The following is a 16,784-nucleotide window of genomic DNA, read 5'->3' on the forward strand; positions in this document are numbered from 1 at the left end:
ATAGGAGGGTCAGTTCTTCCTCGTCTGCAGGTGAATCACAATTCAGTGTGACTCCCTCTTCGTCTTCTGAATTTAATACAACTACTAACACACCGGTCTCTATTTCTAAGTCCTCAAAAAATGGAGGAGGCGCAGGGCAGGGAGGAAACACCACAAATCCACACTGTTATCCAACTCGACATGGGAAGTGGAGGAAGGGAAGGAGATACTGTAACGAGGCGAGCAGCTCTGACTGTTTTGTGATTAAAATGGGCATGGAGACTGACATTACACAGGATGGTGCTGCCACCTTGTGGACAAGTGCTGAAACTGCTCGAGAGGTGGACGCTGTAAAATCTGATCACCCTCCCTCAGGCACTTGTTGTACAGGAAGTAAGAGTGCGGGAAAAAGGTCACTGAGCTACTGGAGCTGGACCTGAGCAGACCTGCCTCGGACTGCCCTCATCGCTGAAGTGTGAGGGATTGCCAGAACTGCTGCAGACGTGATACTGGACTCAAGGGACCTCCGGACCGTCTCCTTCCTCCATACCAAGAGACTGTAAGCTAGTCCTCTGTTGAGAGGGCTGAAGATCTTCCCACTTGTCTCCCTTGGAGTCGCCGCCGTTTACCCGGAGTCCAGGCCTGCTACATGGGAGCCCTCCCTCCTTGTGTTTTGGACTGGTAATATAACCTATAGGGAAAATCAGGGACAGAATTCTTGTTTATCATTACTGTTTTTTTTTGTGTCCTGCGCCGCGCGTCTGAAGTTAAAGACCCGGATAGCAAACCCTGGTTATGTGTGCTGCTAAGCCAGCGGCGTGTGTCATTGAGATGTTTACCAGTAAAGAAGTGTACCCTTACATAAAATCCGAGCATGGGGATTTTTTTGGCGCAGATTATGGGAACTCAGCCGCGGCCTTACCCGAGGTCACTTCAATGCAACAATTAAAACACATGCTTGGCTCGGTTGTCAATCTTTCCCCTTTTGTGCTCACTGAAGTACAATTTTCTCTCCAATAGAGGATTAAAGTTTGTCCCTACCTCTAGAGGGGAATTATTTCAGACGATCAAGGACATTAATAGATTAATTCGACTTCTGACAAGCAAAAGACATTTCATCAGCGAAGAAAAGGATGTGGAATTGTCACCTATTGAAGTGGATAACCATGCTAGGGATCACGTGTCATTGGATTTGGAACTGAATGATCAGATTATTTTGAGATCACTTTTGGATTTATGATTTTAAGAGGATATATTGGACTTAAAAATCAATGTACCAACTTCTAATCCAAATTTTTATCCTGTGAACTCCAGCAACCAAGCGAAAAATCACTCAGATTTTTGAGGAGGATTTTGTTTTTCAAGATAATTTAACTACAAACGAGAGACATGCGTTGTCTGAATTGCGATCTAGTGCTGGGATAACCATCAGGCCATCTGATAAGGGGGGCCTGGTGGTTGTCTTGGATACTGAATTGTATATTGGAGAGATTAATAGGATGTTATCGGATACTCATAGAAAGTTACATGCTGATCCCACTTTGATAATAAAAAAGAAATTTGATATGGTGATCCAGGGATTTGAAAATGGCATTTTTGATGCCAAAATGAGAGATTTTATTTTGGTTGAGGATCCAATCTGTCCAATATTACATACTCTCTCCAAAACCCATAAAGGGATTTTTCCCCCACCAATGCGCCCCATAGTGGCGGGGATTGGGTCTTTGAGGGAAAAATTGGCGGGTTGGTTGGATTATCATCTCCGCCCTATTGTGACCAAAATAGTGGGTTTGATTAAGGATACTAAATCTCTCTTGGTAAATCTGAAACGAGTCCGTTGGAATAATAGATCTACGTGGATAACATGTGATGTTTCATCACTTTATCCATTGATACCCCAGGATCTTTCACTTATGGCACTGTCTTTTTCTTAACAAATATAAATTGTATTGGCCTGAAACTAATCAATTTATTTTACAGGCTACGGAATTTTTATTGAAAAACAATTTTTTCAAATTTGATCACTCATTTTATCTTCAGATCTGTGGTTGCCCAAGGGGAGCGAGCTTCTCCCCTTGCCTGGCCAATATTTATATTGGCTGGTGGGAGGAGAGCTTGATACATATTGGAACAAATCCTTTTGTCAAATCGATATGATGGTGTGGAAGATATCTGGCCGACATTCTCATTATATGGGAATGTCGTCCAGATGATTCAGATTCTGATACCAAAGTGGAAATTGAAAGTTTTTGAAATATATTAATGACAATGAGTTAAATTTGAGATTTACAGCCAATATCTCTGGTAACGAAAGCCCTTTTTTAGATCTGTATCTTCAGGGAAATACAGAAGATGGTAGAATCCACATTAATTTATATAGGAAACCATTGAGTGGGAATACCTTGTTACGGGCTGATAGCTGTCATCCGGCTCATGTCACTTGGAATTTGCGGGTGGGTGAGATCATCCAGGCTCGGAGATCAGCAACTGATGATGGTGCTTTTTTACAGGAGAGTGAACATATGTATCGAAGACTCTGGGACAGGGGTTATAAACATAATACAATTTTGAGAGCGTGTGGGATAGCTTTGGATAAGTCACAGAGTATATAATTAAAAGAAAATCGTAAACACATCCCTTTGATTAATAATCCTATAGTTTTTTTTCTACCCCATTCTCCGTGGATTTTGCCAGAATTTGTGATAGAGTACGGAAATATATCCACATCTTATTCCAAGATGATAAATTAAATAAAATTTTGCAGGGGGGGGGGGATTAAATTTGTGGCCTGTAAAGGGATAAGTATTGGGAACACTATCTCCCTCAGTGTATCCTATAGTGGACAGGAAAACAATACCACTTGGATTAGTCATAAAGAGACGTTCAAATATGGATTACACAAATGTAACGTGTGTAAATTCATTAAGAGAGGAGACAATATATTGGACAACAATGGTAAAATGTATAAAATTAAAACCTTTATGAATTGCAACATGACACATTTAGTATATCTGGTTAGCTGTGATGTTTGTTGTAAATATTACATTGGCTGTACTATCAGTACTTTAAAAAAATGGATTAGCGAACATGTCTCTTCTGCGTCTTCAGATTCTTTGATTGGACGTACTACCTTTGGACTTGCCAAACATTTTAGGGATATACACCAAGGTAATATGAGTTCTCTAAAGGTACAAGGGGTGGAGCGAGTTAACAAACCGTACAGGGGAGGGGATTGGCAGAGCCTCCTGTTTGCTAGAGGAGCTTTTTGGATTTTAAAACTAAAAGCATGTTACCCTAACTGACTCAATTTTTGATCTGATTTGTCATATATTTACTAAAATTCATTATTATTGTTGGAGGCTTCCGGCATGCTTTATATATATATATATATATATATATATATATATATATATATATATATATATATATATATATATATATATATATATATATATATATATATATATATATATATATATATATATATATATATATATATATATATATATATATTACAGTTAGGTCCAGAAATATTTGGACAGTGACACAATTTTCGCGAGTTGGGCTCTGCATGCCACCACATTGGATTTGAAATGAAACCTCTACAACAGAATTCAAGTGCAGATTGTAACGTTTAATTTGAAGGTTTGAACAAAAATATCTGATAGAAATTGTAGGAATTGTACACATTTCTTTACAAACACTCCACATTTTAGGAGGTCAAAAGTAATTGGACAAATAAACCAAACCCAAACAAAATATTTTTATTTTCAATATTTTGTTGCGAATCCTTTGGAGGCAATCACTGCCTTAAGTCTGGAACCCATGGACATCACCAAACGCTGGGTTTCCTCCTTCTTAATGCTTTGCCAGGCCTTTACAGCCGCAGCCTTCAGGTCTTGCTTGTTTGTGGGTCTTTCCGTCTTAAGTCTGGATTTGAGCAAGTGAAATGCATGCTCAATTGGGTTAAGATCTGGTGATTGACTTGGCCATTGCAGAATGTTCCACTTTTTTGCACTCATGAACTCCTGGGTAGCTTTGGCTGTATGCTTGGGGTCATTGTCCATCTGTACTATGAAGCGCCGTCCGATCAACTTTGCGGCATTTGGCTGAATCTGGGCTGAAAGTATATCCCGGTACACTTCAGAATTCATCCGGCTACTCTTGTCTGCTGTTATGTCATCAATAAACACAAGTGACCCAGTGCCATTGAAAGCCATGCATGCCCATGCCATCACGTTGCCTCCACCATGTTTTACAGAGGATGTGGTGTGCCTTGGATCATGTGCCGTTCCCTTTCTTCTCCAAACTTTTTTCTTCCCATCATTCTGGTACAGGTTGATCTTTGTCTCATCTGTCCATAAAATACTTTTCCAGAACTGAGCTGGCTTCATGAGGTGTTTTTCAGCAAATTTAACTCTGGCCTGTCTATTTTTGGAATTGATGAATGGTTTGCATCTAGATGTGAACCCTTTGTATTTACTTTCATGGAGTCTTCTCTTTACTGTTGTCTTAGAGACAGATACACCTACTTCACTGAGAGTGTTCTGGACTTCAGTTGATGTTGTGAACGAGTTCTTCTTCACCAAAGAAAGTATGCGGCGATCATCCACCACTGTTGTCATCCCTGGACGCCCAGGCCTTTTTGAGATCCCAAGCTCACCAGTCGATTCCTTTTTTCTCAGAATGTACCCGACTGTTGATTTTGCTACTCCAAGCATGTCTGCTATCTCTCTGATGGATTTTTTCTTTTTTTTCAGCCTCAGGATGTTCTGCTTCACCTCAATTGAGAGTTCCTTAGACCGCATGTTGTCTGGTCACAGCAACAGCTTCCAAATGCAAAACCTCACACCTGTAATCAACCCCAGACCTTTTAACTACTTCATTGATTACAGGTTAACGAGGGAGACGCCTTCAGAGTTAATTGCAGCCCTTAGAGTCCCTTGTCCAATTACTTTTGGTCCCTTGAAAAAGAGGAGGCTATGCATTACAGAGCTATGATTCCTAAACCCTTTCTCCGATTTGGATGTCAAAACTCTCATATTTCAGCTGGGAGTCTGCACTTTCAGCCCATATTATATATATATATATATATATATATATATATATATATATATATATATATATATATATATATATATATATATATATATATATATATATATATATATATATATATATATATATATATATATATGTGTCCAGAAATATTTGGACAGTGACACAAGTTGTTATTTTAGCTGTTTACAAAAACATGTTCAGAAGTACAAATTATATATATATATATATATATATATATATATATATATATATATATATATATTTATATTTATACAATTTTTTTTTTTCTACATATTTTCCTTATGTTTTTTCTACAGGTGCTTTCTTTCTGTGTTTTTGTTTCCCCATGTGTGTTTTTGTCTGAGGTATAATGTTTTTTTTTTTTTTAAAAAATGTAATATTTTTTTTGGGTTTTTTTGTCTATGTATGGATATATTTATGATGGTATTATTTTATATGTAGATCCGCTTGTCTATGGATCTTTTTTAAGCCAGTATATGCTTCATTTCTTTGTATTTGCCTATGATTAAGGAGTTCTTCTCTGAAACATGTAAGGCACTATAAGGCATATGGAGAGATTTTTTTTAGTCCCTATAAGAATTTTTGTTTTACTTGGAATTAATAAATTTGAAGGTTTTTTTTTTTAACCCCTTCAAACCCCGGGCGCTTTCCGTTTTTGCGTTTTTGTATTTTGCTCCCCTTCTTCCGAGAGCCGTAACTTTTTTATTTTTCTGTCAATCTTGCCATATGAGGGCTTGTTTTTTGCGGGACGAGTTGTACTTTTAAATGAAACCATAAGTTTTTCCATATAGTGTACTGGAAAACAGCAAAACAATTCCAAGTGTGCAAAAACTGCAAAAAAGTGTGATTGCACAATAGTTTTTGGGATGTTTTATTCACAGTGTTCACTATATGGTAAAACTGATGTGTGGGTGTGATGCCTGAGGTCGGTGCGAGTTTGTAAACACCAAACATGTATAGGTTTACTTGTATCTAAGGGGTTAAAAATATTCACAAGCTTGTCCAATAAAAGTGGCATTGGTTTTGCGCAATTTTCCGAAACCCGTAGAGTTCTCATTTTTTGGGAGCTATGGCTCAGTGACAGATTTTTTTTTTTTGCGTCTCGAGCTGACATTTTTAATGGTACCATTTTTGCGCAGATGCTATGTTTTGATCTCCTGTTATTGCATTTTGCGTAAAACTTGCAGCAACCAAAAAACTAATTTTGGCGTTTGGTAAACGGCGTAGCGGCAAAAAATTCCAATCAGATTAATTGATTTTATATTTTGATAGATCGGGCATTTCTGAACGTGGCGATACCAAATGTGTGTATTTTTTTTTAACCCTTTAATTTTCAATGGGGTGAAAGGGGGGTGATTTGAACTTTTTTAGCTTTTTTTTTTTTTTCTAGTCCCCCTAGGGGGCTATAAGGGCAGCACGATCGCATTGCTGATCCAATCTGCTGATTACAGCTACACAGCAGATATGACCACTTCCTGATTCACTCGGCTCCGGGCCGAGTGAAACCGAAAGTGACTCATGATAGCTACAGGCGTCATCACATGACCCTGTGCTACCATGGCAACCAAAAGTCACGTGATCATGCATTTGACTTCCGGTGGGGGCGGCGGTAAGTGAAAATCATGGCCGTTCGCATATACATCTCGCTGCAAGACTTCGGCAGCGAGATGTAAGGGGATAAATGTTGCGAGTGTAAGTGATTCCACTTGTAACATGGAGGCACACATGTCAACTGTTGAAAACAGCTGATATGTGCTCGGATCGCCGCGACCTGCCCATGGCAGGGGGCGGGGATTAACCTCACACGATCCAGACATGGTGCTGGGTAGGCTTCCCTCCCCTCCTCCTTTCCAATTAAGACAGACAGATAGTATAGACAGACAGGCAGTATACACAGACAGTATACACTCAGTATACACAGACAGACAGTATAGACAAACAGAATTCAGACATATTATACTGTAGACAGACAGTATACACAGTATACACACACAGACAGTATACAGACAGTATACACATACAGACAGTATACACAGACAGACAAACAGTATACAAAGACAGTATACACAGACAGACAGCTACATATTGCACACAATACAGGACACACATATCTTATACATACAGACACACATACAGACAGCACCTAACACATGATTGACATCATACTCACCTCCTTCTTGGCCTTCTAGATTTCAGAGGGTCTTTTGCTGCAGCTGAAGAAGCTGCTTCTGTGCAGGTGCCCCTCCCCCCTCTGGTGAAGACGGGAGCAGATAGGAAACAGAGCACACAGGAGGGGAGGGCACCCTGTGCTGGAGCCTGTGCACCACAGGAGCAGCAAGTGACAGTGAACTGCTGCTTACCCCATCTGCTTTCTGCTGGAAGGGGCACTGTGCACCGCAGGAAGGGGCTCTGTGAGACTGGTGGCCATGGTACTCCCCTATCCCACGCTCCCCCAGCATCCTTCTGCAATGCTGGCAGCAACTGACCAGCATGTAAGCAGTGCAGCGCAATACCTCAGTGTCATGTGCAGCCACTTACAGCAGCGTCAGCTGTCAGTGCAGCCTCCAACTCACATCTATTTGAATCAGGGGCTGGGGCAGGGGGGCCCCCTGCACCCCAGGCCCAGTCGCAGTGGTGACCTCTGCGATCACGGTTGTTACGCCCCTGTGTGTGTGAACATACCCTAAAGGCTGCTTTACACCAGACAATCTATCGTGCGATAGATCGTCGGGGGTCACTGTTTTTGTGACGCACATCCGGCATTGCTGGCGATGCCGGCCTGTGTGACACCTCCTAGCGACGCAGTATCGCTCACAAATCGTGAGTCGGGTACTGCTCGCTAGGTTCCATAATATCGTTTAATTTAGTTGATCATCGTTTCCGTGGTAGCACACGCCGCTCCGTGTGACACCACGGGAACGATGAGCAGCTCACCTGCCTCCCGCGGCCGCCGCCGGCTCTGTGGAAGGAAGGAGGTGGGTGGGATGTTTACGTCCCGCTCATCTCCGCCCCTTCACTTCTATTGGCCGGCGGCCGTGTGACGTCGCTGTGACGCCGAACGTCCCTCCCACTCCAGGAAGTGGACGTTCGCCGCCCACAGCGAGGTCGCACGAGAGGTAAGTATGTGTGACGGGGGTTACTAACTTTGTGCGACACGGGCAGCGATTTGCCCGTGACGCAAAAAGGACGGGGGCGGGTACGATCGATTGTGCGATTTCACAATCGATCGTACCGTGTAAAGCAGCCTTAAGTGTTTATTGGAAATCCAAAGAACTACATACTATTTTTCTGTAAAAAAACAGTGGTATCAACTTTGGCCCTTGAATCCTTCTGAGATCTGAGAGCCACATTTTGCAATCAATGTCTCACTTTTTCACAAAGAGGTTCTATCTATCTATTGGGTGCTTTACATGCTGCGACATCACTAGCAATGTCATTAGCGATTGCACCCGCCCCGTCGTTTGTGCGTCACGGGCATATCGCTGCCCGTGGCAAACAATATCGGAGCTACGAGTCACACATACTTACTTTCCTAGTGACATCACTGTTGGCAGCGAACAACCTCTTTTTTTTTTTTTTTTTTTAAGGGGGAGGTTTGTGCGACGTCACACAGCGGTCCAAGCGGAGGGGCAGAGACCAGCCGCATTAACGACACGCCCACCTCATTGCCGGAGGACGCAGGAACGCTGTTGTTCGTCGTTCCTCGGGTGTCACACTAGCGATGTGTGCTGCCTCAGGAACGACGAACAACCTGCGTCCAGCACCAGCAACGATATTTGGGAAATGAATGACGTGTCAACAATCAACGATTAGGTGAGTATTTTTGATCGTTAGCGGTCGCTTGTAGGTGTCACACGCAACGACGTCGCTAACGAGGCCGGATGTGCATCACTAATTCCGTCACCCCAATGATATCTCGTTAGCGATGTTGTTGCATGTAAAGCGGCCTTATCTATCTATCGCTAATACAAAAACCCATTTAAAAGTTTTGATTAGTCCTGGGAAACTGAAGGGCTGAAAATAATGGCATACCACCTGTGAGATGATGTGAGGTGCAAAGTGGCACAGCATTGTCCAGCGGAACAGTAACCCCTCCCCCCACACTCTCCCATAATGTTAATTTTATCGGTTTCTGCATCCTCAGGATGCAGATACAATTGAATGCAAAGGGGAAACGGAGAACCGTCAGCCTTGTTTTTCACTTGCACAAAATTTTTTACTTTTGCCTTTTTTAGCCTTTGTATGTGCTTACCTCTTTTTTTTAGTTTGCCACTGTGGGCGGAGTTTAGGGTTTCCAGATGTTTAACCTAATTCATCATTTGTGACATTTATAAAAGTCACAATTTGTCACAAATGTACTGCAGTCCCCCTCTGAAATGATTTCATCTACACCAAATATATATATATATATATATATATATATATAAATATTAATTATATTTAACATTTCTGCTCCATTTTACAAAATATTTGCTTTTTTTTCACTTAAAAGTTGCAAAAACAGTTACAAATTGAAGACCATTTTTTAGTTTGTGCAAAATCTATGAACAAAGTGTACCACGTTGTAACAAAAAGATGGCATTGAATACCACGAGACGAAAAAGGAAAGTCAAGAAAAAAAAAGAGCAATATCATTTTTCTACACTGAGAGACAAACTGCGCAAGGCAGAATTATGCTACATGTGAATGCTGCATTTTTTTGCCACATTTTTGTTGCGTTTTTTTGGTGCAGTTTTGTTGTTAGCAAGTTCTGACTTTTGACGTCCCAGCAAAGTCTATGTGAAATCAGCTTTGCTGTGCGCATGTTGCAGTTTTTTCATCTGCAGTTTATTTGTTAAAACCTTTTGACAAAAAAGAAGCAGCCTGATCATTCTCCTTGCGGTTGTGTCCCATTTTGTCACCTGTTGAAATCAATGAGGGGTTTGAAAAATGCATGGATAAACGCATTATTATTATTATTATTATTATTCATTTATAGAGCACCATTGATTCCATGGTGCTGTACATGAGAAGGGGGTTACATACAAAATACATATACAAGTTACAGTAGACAGACTAGTACAGAGGGAAGAGGGCCCTGCCCTTGCGGGCTTACATTCTATAGGATTATGGGGAGGAGACAGTAGGTGGGGTGTAGGTGGGGCGGCAGCTCCGCACGGTGGTGGGGCGGCAGCTCCGCACGGTGGTGGGGCGGCAGCTCCGCACGGTGGTGGGGCGGCAGCTCCGCACGGTGGTGGGGCGGCAGCTCCGCACGGTGGTGGGGCGGCAGCTCCGCACGGTGGTGGGGCGGCAGCTCCGCACGGTGGTGGGGCGGCAGCTCCGCACGGTGGTGGGGCAGTGAGGTCATTCAAGGTTATAGGCATTTCTGAACAGATGAGTCTTTAGGTTCCGTTTGAAGTTTGCAAGTGTAGTAGATAATCTGACGTGTTGAGGCATGGTTACAAATTGGTGAATTTTGTATGCGTTGTACTTATCAACAAAAACGCAGGTCACCAACATAGTTCCAGGATAAATACTGTTCTCTCTCTCATCACTCGGGTGATTTGCTGTCACAGGTGGAGGACTACAGCTGTGGCCGCGGCTAACCTGAGTGACGTTACCGCTAACTGAGCGGTTCACTTCAGTTGCTACATAGAGCTCACAGTGAGCAGTCATGTTCGATGGCGTTCACTGTGAGTGTGAAATGTAGCAGTGCTGAAAGCATCGTGGGACCTAGTGTGGATTACATCGGACCTACACGGGTGTGTTTGGGGTTAATAAAGTGATGAAAGGTTTTTTTTTTTGTCTTTTTATTTCAAATAAAGGATTTATGGGGTGTTTGCTCTTATTTACTTTCACTGGCAGATTAATGATGCGGGGGGAGTCATAGATGTCTGCCATCATTAATCTAGCGCTTAGTAGCAGCTGTGGCCAGTTAATAACTGCTTATTACCCCGATTGCCTCTGTACCAGGGCAATGGAAAGAGCTGGGTCCAGCGCCAGAATTGGCGCATCTATCGATGTGCCACTGCTGGAACCGCTGTGGGCTCTTAGGCTAAGACCGCACTTTGCGTTCTCCTACTTGCAGTTCTTAACGCACGTTTTGGGCTTAATTGATTTGACCAAAGTTGCCTTTTTCAGAAATTTAGCGCTGAAAATGTATGCGTATTTACCGCGTTTAAGATGCGTTTTCAGCGCTTTTTACATGATTTTACACCTGTGTTTTGACAGATGCGTTTTGAACATCAAAACACTGCTAAATAAAGAATAGTCAAACTTCATGAAAAAAGAGGAAAAAAAAAGGAAAACACAATTTTGGAATTAATAAAGAAAAAAATTTATATTATGAAATTATAGCGGTTTTATAATATTTAATGTTAAAATAGCAATAAAATCAAAATTTTCTTTAATTTAATTGTCGGACTGTGTGTGTGTAAAGGGACATATTATTCCATTATTTTAATGTCAGAAAAGCATGCGTTTTTGTAGTCAAAAACGCATGTTTTCCGCACCTAAAATGCAGGAAATTTGAAGTTTCTTGGTTTTTGCCATTTCTCATTGACTTCAGTGTTAGCAAAACGATGCAGAAATGGTAAAAACAATTGACATGCTGCTTCTTTGAACGCATGTTTTTTGCCACAAATTATGCAAATTAAACGCAGCGTTTTAAAACGCAAAGTGCGGTCTGAAAATCTACATTTTCCATAGACTATTATGGAAAAGCCAAACGCATGCCTTTTGGCATGAAAACGCTGCAGTTCAAAATGGACCTAAAAGCAGCTGAAACGCATGGGGAAACGCAAAGTGCGGTCATACCCTTATTGTTAGGCTAGAAATTGCCAAATAACCATGGCCCTTCCCACCCTAATAATATCAGCCACCAGTTGTCTGCTGTATCTAGGCTGGTTTTAGAAAAATGGGGGGGCCCCACGTCATTTAGGAATAAATAAATAAATCAAATAATTTAAAAAAAAAAGCGTGGGATCCCCTCTACTTTCCATAACCAGCCAAAGTACAGCAGACAGCTGAGGGTTGCAGCCTACAGCTGCTGCTCTCTGTGTTGCATATGACAAATGGGAACCCACATCATTTAGTTTACCGCCCATAAAATAAAAAAAAACAGCTGGCCAAACTGGCTATCGCTCTATCAATTTATTCTGTTATTTCTTTCTATCTATTCTTTCTTATTAACTATTCTATATGTTCTTTCTTTCTATCTACTCTAGAAGTTCTTTCTATATACGGTATCTATTCTTTCTATTTTTCTTCTTTCTATCTATCTATGTATCTATCTATCTATTCTAGCTAGCTATCAATCAATTATCCTATCCTATCCTATTTTTGTTTCTTTCTCCTTTAAAAAATGCATTAACAAAAATGCAGCAAGAATGCACCATCATTACAAGTGTTTTTGTTTTTTACATTTCCTGGCTCTCTGTACAAGGTGCAGTTTTGCTTGTAGTTTGGTTGCAGCTAAAACGGCAGCGCGAGCATATAGCCTAAAGGTTGCTTTACACGCTATGACATCACTAAAGCGATGTCGTTGGGGTCACGGATTTTGTGACGCACATCCGGCCGCATTAGCGATGTCGTTGTGTGTGACACCTATTAGCGATTTTGTACACTGTCTTTATAACAGGGAAAAGGGAGAGGGGAAACATAAAATGAGGTGTAGCAAGCATTGAAATTACTTATTTTACAATTTTGAATCATTGCAAAAACGTTCAAAATCGCTAATCAGTAACATCCCCCCCTAATCTCAATTATCGTTGATGCTGCAGTAACTATGTTGTTTGTCGTTCCTGCGGCAGCACACATCACTGTGTAACACCGCAGGAATGAGGAACCTCTCCTTACCTGCGGCCGCCGGCAATGAGAAAGGAAGAAGGTGGGTGGAATGTTGCGTCCCGCTCATCCCCGCCCCTCCGCTTTGATTGGGCGGCCGCTGTGACGCTGAACGAACCGCCCGATTAGAAAAGAGGCGGTTCTCCGGTCACAGCGACGTCGCTATGTAGGTAAGTGTGACGGGTCCGCGCGATGTTGTGTGCCACGGGCAGTGATTTGCCAGTGTCGCACAACTGATGGGGGCGGGTACGCACACTAGCGATATTGGTAACGATATTGCAGCATGTAAAGCGGCCTTTAGGGCTCATGCACGCGTTGCTTATTTTTTTGCGTTTCTGCAGCATTTTGAGCAGCAGCGTTACATTGTCAAAGTGCATGCGTTCTGCTTCCCCAGCAAAGTCTGAGAATCATGCAAAATGTGTGCACGATGCTTTTTGAAACGCAGCGTATTGATTGTCAAAAAGTTGACAATCTCTGCATTTAGAAAAGCAGCATGTCACTTCTTTTGAGTGCTTTGGCAGCGCTCTGCACCCATTGAAATCAATGAGTTGTAGAAAAATGCTACCAAAATGCTAAGCAGTGCGTTTGCACTGCATTTCTGTTGCGATCCGCATTTTTTTTTTTTAACATAACAAACGCAGTTCTTTTAGTCACTCTCACACTCACTCACACTCACACTCTCACTCCCCCCCCCACCCCGATCCATGATCACCAGCGCGGCACTGCACAGCGTTCACACTGTGCGGCTTCTCCTCTTTTGAAAAAGACAGCCACTCATTAATCACTCATATTCCCTACTTTCCTCGCCCACCGCCGCCTATGATTGGTTGCAGTCAGACACGCCCCCACGCTGAGTGACAGCTGTCTCACTGCAACTAATCACAACCGCCGGTGGTCGTGTCTATATCGAGCAGTAAAAAAAAAAATAAGTAATTAAAAAAACAACGTGCGGTCCCCCCCAATTTTGATACCAGCCAGGGTAAAGCCACATGGCTGAAGGCTGGTATTCTCAGGATGGGGAGCTCCACATTATGGGGAGCCCCCAGCCTAATATTAGCCAGCAGCCGCCCGGAATTGCCGCATCCATTAGATGCGACAGTCCCGGGACTCTACTCAGCTCATCCCAAATTGCCCTGGTGCGATGGTAAACTGGGTAATAAGGAGTTAATGGTAGCATCCCATAGCTGCCACTAATTCCTGGGTTAATCATGGCAGGCATCTCCCCGAGATACCTTCCATGATTAACCTGTAAGTTAAAGAAAATAAACACACACATCCAAAAAATCCTTTATTTGCAATGAAAGACAAAAAAACACCCTCTTTCACCACTTTATTAACCCCTCAAAAACACCTCCAGGTCCGACATAATCCACGTAAGGTCCGACTCCCAAGACTCTTTCAGCTCTGCTACATCGGAAGCTGACAGGAGCGGCAGTAGAACACCGCCACTCCTGTGAGCTCCATGCAGCAACTGAAGTGAGTCGCGCAATCAGCTGTGCTGTCACTGAGGTTACTTGCTGCCACCGCTCTCAGGTGGAGGACTGTAGCTTTGGCCGCGAGTAACCTGAGTGAAAGCACAGCTGATCGCGCGGGTCACTGCAGTCACTCAGGGGATTTGCGATCACAGGTGAGTCCTTCACGTGTGATCGCAAATCAGGCTGTGACACAGAGAGAGAGAGGTGCTGCGCGATGTCAGTGAAATCGGGTGAAGCTCTGACGTCACTGCTGCAGACTCCTGTGTCCTGGCACTGACCTCCAGAGGTTCATCTGAGTTCATGACTGCACACAGAGACAGAGCCGTGGGATGACAATGACGTTTGGTGCAGTTCATCTGAGTTCATTCTCATTGCCCGGCTCTGTCTGTGTCTGCTGTTAGCGGGCATGTAGCAGAGCTGGGGGACCGCACTGACAAAAATGCATCCAAAACGCATGTAAAATGCATCCAAAATACATGCGTTTTGGAGGCATTCTTTTTGTCAACACGCAGCATCATGTCTGCCAGAGGGTGCATTTATTTCTACACTGACCAGGACGCAACATGCGCATGAGCCCTTAGAGGGAAGTCACGTGTGGCATAGTGAGCGCCTGAGCTGAGTAATGTGTTGAAAAAGAGCGAAATTGGAGTTTCTGTGGTATTTTTATTGATTATGTTTAAACATAAGAAATGACCTTTCCTCCATATAAACAATGCAAATAAGAAACAATACTTAAAATTGAATAATAGCCACTTTAAGCCATGATGCTTGCACTCTATTGCTGTAGAACTGGTTAAAATGTTACTGAAATATTATAATTGATATAAATACACGCCTCGTTCACTTGATGGCTTAATATTTATATTAGTTATTTTTTGTGACTGTTTTAGGACCTTCGATCTAATGTGCTGAAAATCTGCAAATTTCTGGCCATAAGCCTCGATGATAAAGCAATAGACATCGTGGTGGAAAAAGCTACTTTTAAGAACATGAAAGATGATTCTCTTGCTAATTATGAATTTCTTTCAAATGAAGTTTTGGACAAAAATAAAGGAGCTTTTTTACGTAAAGGTAAGGTAAAAGTGAAGGTGTTTGACAGCTGAAAAAAAGAGGCAAGAACTGTATATAAAATAAAAATATATAGTCTGACTCTATCTCTTAAATTCCCATTGATCTACAGTAGTACCTAAGCTCTAGTCATTGTCTTCTTCCATTCTTTGTATAAAAAGCTATAAGCAATTATGTGTTGTGTAGACACAAGACTGTGCCATACTCCGTGGTATTTACGGAGAGCAGTTGATAAAATGACAACTCTGTCACTGGAAACTATTTCTTAAAGGCCCAGTCACACACAACGACTTACCAGTGATCCCGACAACGATACCACCTGATAAGGATCGCTGGTAAGTCACTGGGAGGGCACTGGTGAGATGTCACACAGTCAGACCTTACCAACGATGCAGTAGTGACCTGTATAACGATCTCGGCGGTCATTGGGAACCTGTCACACAGCATCAAACACAGTGATGCGTCCTGCCCAGCAGGACATCGCCTTTGAAGAAAATGGTCCGAACCATTCGGCAACGACTAGCGATCTCACAACAGGGGCCTGATCGCTGGTAGGTGTCACACATAATGAGATCGCTAACGGGATCGCTACTGCGTCACAGAAACCGTGACTCCGCACTCGTTAGCGATCTCGTTGTGTGTGACGGGGCCTTAAAATGTTAGCAAGGAGGAGGCATTCTTGTATTAGTTACACAGTTCATTGTTCATAAAGACAGTGGCTCAGCTTTTTCTCTATTTACCAGGGATTGTTGGTGACTGGAAAAATCTAATGACGGTGGCACAAAATGAGATGTTTGATAAAGTGTACAAAGAGAAGATGGGAGATCTGCCAATGAAGATTACGTGGGAGCTCAATGAAGAAACTGCATCTTAGAGCCCTGTTTTTGTCATATAAACTTTAGAGTGAATATTCAGTTTCAAACAATGTCTTGTGTTTTAGTCTAAATTTGTCCTGCAACTTTTGCTAAAGAATTTATAAAGAGAACCTTTCATGACTTTTTCTGTTTTAAACTGGTTACATCCTAACATAGGCGCTGAGTAACAGTATTTTTTCTGTTTTGTAATAAACCTCTTAGTTTCGGAATTTATAAAGTTTTTATGTAAATTTTCCCTTCAAACACGTAAGTGGTAACAGATTCTTCTCATTAGTGGTAATCTACATGTTATGCAATAAGTATTCTAACATGGGTAGAGAGGTAATATTGCCTATCTCACAGCAGCCGTACCCACACCTTACTGGCTCATGTACAGACTAGTATCGCTAGCTGCACAACATCATCATGGTTCTTGCAGAGACTGGAATATCCATAGTCGCACAACTAGAAACCTACAACCCAAACCTGTCTATCTGAAAAG

General features: G+C 42.2%; 1 protein-coding gene across 2 annotated transcripts in view; it reads left to right on the plus strand.

Moving 5' to 3' along the window:
• The window catches only part of LOC142295227 (amine sulfotransferase-like), a 79,164-nt gene extending 62,659 nt beyond the window's left edge, over positions 1-16,505 (plus strand). For both annotated transcript variants that reach the window (XM_075338316.1, XM_075338317.1), the window contains exons 6-7: positions 15,251-15,431; positions 16,172-16,505. In XM_075338316.1, coding sequence (XP_075194431.1) covers positions 15,251-15,431; positions 16,172-16,302 — 312 coding nt within the window. In that variant the 3' untranslated portion in view covers positions 16,303-16,505. The remainder of the gene's footprint in view (positions 1-15,250; positions 15,432-16,171) is intronic.
• The last annotated feature ends 279 nt before the right edge of the window (positions 16,506-16,784 follow it).

Source organism: Anomaloglossus baeobatrachus, chromosome 3 (assembly GCF_048569485.1).
Source record: "Anomaloglossus baeobatrachus isolate aAnoBae1 chromosome 3, aAnoBae1.hap1, whole genome shotgun sequence".
Classification (NCBI taxonomy): domain Eukaryota; kingdom Metazoa; phylum Chordata; class Amphibia; order Anura; family Aromobatidae; genus Anomaloglossus; species Anomaloglossus baeobatrachus.